Source organism: Oppia nitens, unplaced genomic scaffold (assembly GCF_028296485.1).
Source record: "Oppia nitens isolate AA-2021 unplaced genomic scaffold, nextdenovo-longstitch-racon4-pilon3 scaffold6_pilon_pilon_pilon, whole genome shotgun sequence".
In the NCBI taxonomy this organism is placed as follows: Eukaryota; Metazoa; Arthropoda; class Arachnida; order Sarcoptiformes; family Oppiidae; genus Oppia; species Oppia nitens.
This window is the reverse complement of record NW_026533250.1, coordinates 6,819,965-6,826,066: the sequence shown is the minus strand read 5'-3', so window position 1 is coordinate 6,826,066 and position 6,102 is coordinate 6,819,965. Positions and strand designations below refer to the sequence as shown.

Here is a 6,102-nt window from a genome sequence, read left to right as displayed (position 1 = left end):
CCATTGAGATTATGTACTTTTTAATGTATGACAAATTATATTTTCCCTTTCTAACGATCAAGGGAAGGAATATAATATATTTTCCATATTTTCCGGGAAAATTGGAAGGATTTTATTTGTGAACTTCCCTCCCTGGGAATCTCAATCTAACCCTAGTCATACTGAATCATTTTATACCCTACACGACTATGGTTGAGTTTATTTTGTTTAACTGAATAAATTGATACCTCGCATGACTATGGTTGAGTTTAACCTTATAAAGTTACTTAACTAAATTATAATTTAATAGTTAATTTGAATAAGGAGTTCGTATGGAAATGCTTTCTAGAATTCTCAACTGGTTTTTAGTTATATTATATTAGATTTTTTTTTTTTTTAAATTTGCAAATTCATTACAAAAATAAAATTGTTATAATTTATTGTTTTATTTATATATGTATTTCATTAAATTATACAAAAAACAAAAAACATAGTATAAAAAAATATATACTGTTATTACAATATAATACTAATTTTTAAAACTAATATTTTTTTATATATAAAAAAAACAATTATCAACTGTTTAATAATAACTACTAAATTTGTTTTAAATAACAAAAAAAACTATTAGATTACAAATATTCATGAATACGATTATATATAATACTTAATAATACATTATATTGTATTAAATAATTTTTAAAAAATATTAATAGTTGTAAACTATTTGTTTTTATATACAGAAAAAAAATATCTTTAAATTTTTATTATAATACCAAAAACAACTACAACAACAACAACAACAAAATATATATCATATAAAACAACAAATTTTAATAAATAAAAAATTTATAAAACAATATATATATATACAGTATATTAATTAATACTATATTTATATTTTTAAAACAAACAAATAAATAGATAATAAAATGATTGAGTGATAGATAGTATATATATATTATTGTTAATTGAAATGACAATTAGTGGGTGAGAGAGAGGGAGGTAGGGGACAGACATATGGATATAATTTATATCTATATATTGAATGAGTGGGTGAGTGAGTGAGTGAGTTTGTCTCTCTCTCTCTCTCTCTCTCTTTTGCTATTTATGCCAATAGATAGTCACGTGTCCTCCGACGGACACCCGCCCGAAGCTGTTGGCCACCGGTTGCGTTCGGCCGGAATATATTCAGTTCAACCTCAAAGTCACGTTCAAATGGTATGAACAGGTCGTCCAAACTGCTGAGCGGTAGGCCGTCGGCGTGTGTTATGATGTCTCCCTTTTGGATACCGGCCTCACTGTGTGTGTGTGTGTGTGTGTGTGTATGTGTGTGTGTGTGTATGTGTGTGTGTGTGTGTGTGTGTGTGTGTGTGTGTGTGATAGTCGGATAAAAAAATATTAGGGATTAATTCATTATTATATCAGAGATTATTTAGATGAATAGTAATATCATAAATGGGTGGTTATGTGTGTATGTATGTATGTGTATGTATGTATGTGTATGTATATGTGTGTATGTATATGTGTGTATGTATATGTGTGTATGTATTTGTGTGTGTGTGTGTGTGTGTGTATGTGTATGTATATGTGTGTATGTATGTGAGTTTGTATGTATGTATGTGTGTGTGTGTGAGTGTGTGTGTGTGTGTGTGTGTGTACGAGTGAGAGATAAAGGGTTGGTTAGTATATATATAAACTGATAATACGTACTGAGAGGGCGACCCGACGGCCGTATAGTAGACTATAGCGCCGTTAGCGTTTTGCGGTATCTGGATATTGGGCGGTAAACCAAGTCGTTGCTGGTGTTGGTCGCGGCTATTCTGATCCAACCAACCGACTACTGCACCGATACATCGTTTCTTGAGATCGCAATCGATGTCGCGTTTGGTGTTCAACACTCCTACAGACAGACAAACACACAGACAAACGGAAACAAACAAAAAAAACAATAAATCAATTAAAACATATATACAAACTCACTATTGGTGGCCACACAACACCAGTGGCCAGCTATTGGTGGTAATTGTTGTGGTCACCACTTCCCCGCCCCCACTACTCCTATCCCTCCCCACCGATACGTACCTTCCAGTTCTTTGGCCGACATGGACACAGTTAAGGTGTTCAGACCAGACGGATGATTCATATCCAGGCCGACCAGTTGGCCGGATTCGTCGACCAATGCACTGCCCAGAGCACAGTTGTTAGCCGAATGCCACAGATATTCGAGTTGGCCGTTAATAGGTTGACCACCGTTTCGTGGGTGAACCATTGGCTCGACACTGATACGGCCGGCGCTGAACGTATAGAAAAACGGATGACTCAGACTGTAGACTAGTTGGCCAATATCGGGCGGCTGATGGCTAAACTGGGCCACCGGATAGGGTATCGGCTGTTGTTGGCCATCCAATTGTTGTTCAACTTTAATTATGGCCAATCGATGATTGAGATCCGAATCGACAAGTTTACCTTCGGCTTCCGTACCGTCGGGAAACATAACAAAAAAATTATTATAGAAACCAATGGCCGATATTGTGGTGACTACCAGACCGGACTGGTCAAACATAACACCGGCACCGAGTACTTTGGTCGGTCCGCGATAACCTGATTCGGGGAAATTGATACGTATGGATACGTACGGCTGAAACCATTCGGGTCTGAAAGCAGCGCCAGCGCCAGCGGCAGCACCTGAGCCGTGACCGTTGGCCAATAGGACACGTCTGAGCGATGGCAGACAACTGGTTGCGCAGCTGCTAGTGCTGTCGGTCAGTGACCACAATCGACAGTGACTACTACTACTAGTACTACAACTACTACTATTAATGTTGTTTTTTTGCCGATAATAGCTGTTTGTGGCCACCAGTGATGCGGTTATAAACAGTAGCGGCGGACCACTGGTTTGTATTATAAGATTATATAGAAAAAGGGATTTACAGTTACAAGGGTTAGGTGTGTGTGGATATAACTAACTGTCCACTGATACATACCTATGCCGGTAATGGTTGACCAATACATTAAACAACAGTCGATTCATTGTTTTATTTTTTAAAAATATTTATAAAAAAAACTATTACTTTATCGATCGCTACTACTGTAATACTATTGTATAAATCAAATCAAATTGAATGTCCAGTCAATCAGTCAATCAATGATTTACCGAAAAAATACTGTACTAATAGATAAAAATAAAAAAACTGTTATCTAAATAAAAACTAACAGTTTTTTGTTTGTTTGTTTGTTTAATTGTGACTATGACTGTGTAAACGTTTAATATTTAAATTAATTTTTTCAAAAAATTAAATTAATTATCATTTAATTTGATTTTTTTTGATTGAATTTTTAGTGTGCGCGCTATAGTATTAATATTAATATAAATATAAATGCAATAATAAAATTTAAGCGATTTATTGTTGGGTAACAATTGTTTGGTTATTAATAATATTAAATAATAATTATTATTTATCTCCATAACTGTCACACAATGGCCAACAACCGACGCCAATCAATAGTAGTGTTGTTGTAGTAGTGACCAGAGTTATGGCTGCGGCGGCGGCGGCACCCGATTTGGTGGACCCGATAGTAGTAGTATCAATAACTGGAGCGGCGGCATCGGTATTAGCCGATTGTTGACCAACAGTAGTAGCATTAATAACATTAACCGATGGAACGGTAAGCATATATGGAGGTATAGGACCACTAAACCGAGGTTTGGTCACTGATAATGATGACGACGACTGTCCCTTAGCGTCATTATCGGGTATATGTTTCAAACCCCTTCTCCTAATAGGGAAAGGGTTCGGAAAATTTGGACAAAACGGGTGGCAATCATGTAATCACTGGAATACCGGTTGAAATGGCATCCGAACGGACAAAATTAGGTGACATAGAGTTAGATATGGATATCACCGACAAAAGCAAATCCTATCGAAAGTCCAAACGACCCGAACTGGTTGTCCATCCGAAAGCCGAAGTTTGTATTGTTGTTGTCGTAACTAATAATTGATAAGTAATTAATTGATTGATTGCTTAAAACATTCAGCAGAAGACTACCGGCGGCGATGACGGTGGCGGTGATGGCGTCCAAACAACAACAGCAGCTGATAATGAATCAGATAGTGACGTAAAACTGGCCGCACATATGCCCGACAATGACGCTAAGGGACAGCCGTTGTCATCATCATCAGTGACCAAACCTCGGTTTAGGGGTCTTATACCTCCATTTATGATTACCATTCCAACTGTTAATGTTATCAATGCTACTATTGTTGGTCAACAATCGGCTAATACTACAACTAGTGGCGGTGGCGGTGGTGGTGACCAATCGGCTAATACCGATGCCCCTCCAGTTACTGATACTACTATCGGGTCCACCAAATCGGGTGCCGCCGCCACCGCAGCCATAACTCTGGTCGCTACTACAACAACACTACCATTGATTGGTCGGTTGTTGGCCATTGTGTGGCCAATTGTTATGCGTTCGTTGTCGTCATCGTCGGCATTGTTCTCGTATATATAAATTAGACATTAATTTTATGTTTAATATATATATCTATAATATATAGCAAACAAACAAAAAGTTTTTTTTTAGGAAAAAAATTATTATTTTTTCTCATATTTTTATTTTTCAGTTATTTTTATGTGTTTGTGTTATTTGTTTTAACAAATTATTTATTATTACAAAGTTTTTATAGTTTATGTTATTTGTTTGTTTCAATGATTATTTAAATTATTTATTTATTTTTTTTGATATTAGTTTTCGATGTATTTATTTATTAATTATATTATTATTACAAACAAAAAAATAAAAATAAAATATTATCATATTATGTAAAAAATGTATATGCTATTAGTTTTTATAAAAATATTTATATATTAATATATATAAAAAAAATAATAATTTAATAAACTATTTAATCATTTTTTTTAAAACGATTTTTGTTAAATGATATTTATTTTATTTTATTATATATTGTGTGATTAAAAATATTAAAAACAATATTTTATTACAATAAAGTGTTTACTGAAAAAAAAACAAAACATATATATATATATATATTTAAAATATTATTTATAATAAAATTAATAACATTATAGTGCTATTAATACTGTATACTGTATACTATATATCTATTATTAATTATTATTTTGTATTATTTAATATATAAGTTGACTATAAGTTATAAAAAAAATAAAAATATTTTTTATTAAAAATTAATTTACAATATTATTGTTTGAGTAGCAAAATAACTAGAAATAACTTTTATATATTAATTAAATTATATATAATTTATTTAATTGAATTATTTTTTGTTTGTTAAGATTTTATTTTTAAAAATATATTTTTGTGTGATTTATTAATACTATTGTTGTAGTGTATGTAAAGGGTATTATATCATTAATAATATAATGTAATTTAAATCATAGATATAACTATATATATATATATAGTTATATCTATGATTTAAATTACATTATATTATTAATGATATAATAATGATATATATATATATATATATATATATTTGATTGTTGTTTTTTGGTACTAAATAATAATAATATAAAAAACATAAATCATATTTAAATATAACCAATCATTCATTTAAATGTAGAAAATTATTATTATTATTATTATTATTATTATATACAGTTAATATCTATAAATAACAAAATCAATTGATAATAATATTATATATCTATATATATATATAGTATTTAGCATTATATTATTGATGTGTAATATCTATAGAAAGTAAAATTATTCAAATAATACAATATATTTTAAAAGTTTTCTCAATTTTTTCTCAAGTGATTATTACTGTATTATTATTATCTATTTAAACATTTTTGTTCAATAAATTATATATTATTTTTTTATTATAGTTTATTGTTAGTTACCATTACTAAGTATTATTACTATATATATATATATATATATATATATATAGTAATAATACTTAGTAATGGTAACTATATATATATATATATATATATATATATATATATAGAGAGAGAGAGAGAGAGAGAGAGAGAGAGTCAATACCGGTATATAAAACTATTTTAAAATGAAAGTTATGAATATATATAATATCTAAATAATAATAAGTAGTAATAAATAATTATGAA

General features: G+C 30.6%; 2 protein-coding genes across 2 annotated transcripts; one reads left to right on the top strand and one right to left on the bottom strand.

Moving 5' to 3' along the window:
• Positions 1-922: 922 nt before the first annotated feature.
• On the bottom strand, positions 923-3,194 carry LOC128962646 (probable periplasmic serine endoprotease DegP-like). Its single transcript, XM_054309041.1, has 4 exons — positions 2,967-3,194; positions 2,065-2,873; positions 1,693-1,882; positions 923-1,280 (listed from the first exon to the last, which is right to left on the bottom strand). The coding sequence occupies exons 1-4, from the start codon at positions 3,011-3,013 to the stop codon at positions 1,088-1,090; spliced, it is 1,239 nt and encodes a 412-aa protein (XP_054165016.1). The 5' UTR covers positions 3,014-3,194; the 3' UTR covers positions 923-1,087.
• Positions 3,195-3,452: 258 nt separating this feature from the next.
• On the top strand, positions 3,453-4,495 carry LOC128962845 (uncharacterized). The gene is made up of 3 exons (XM_054309245.1): positions 3,453-3,664; positions 3,767-3,949; positions 4,019-4,495. The coding sequence occupies exons 1-3, from the start codon at positions 3,659-3,661 to the stop codon at positions 4,493-4,495; spliced, it is 666 nt and encodes a 221-aa protein (XP_054165220.1). The 5' UTR covers positions 3,453-3,658.
• Positions 4,496-6,102: the final 1,607 nt, after the last annotated feature.

Bases quoted from the DNA above. Each gene is read 5' to 3' on its own strand.
- LOC128962646 (XM_054309041.1), bottom strand. From the start codon at position 3,013: ATGAATCGACTGTTGTTTAATGTATTGGTCAACCATTACCGGCATAG. The intron at 1,883-2,064 runs GTACGTATCGGT...GTCTGTCTGTAG, and splicing joins GTCGGCCAAAGAACTGGAAG to GAGTGTTGAACACCAAACGC. The intron at 1,281-1,692 runs GTACGTATTATC...ACACACACACAG, and splicing joins GCCGTCGGGTCGCCCTCTCA to TGAGGCCGGTATCCAAAAGG.
- LOC128962845 (XM_054309245.1), top strand. The intron at 3,950-4,018 runs GTTTGTATTGTT...TAAAACATTCAG, and splicing joins TTGTCCATCCGAAAGCCGAA to CAGAAGACTACCGGCGGCGA.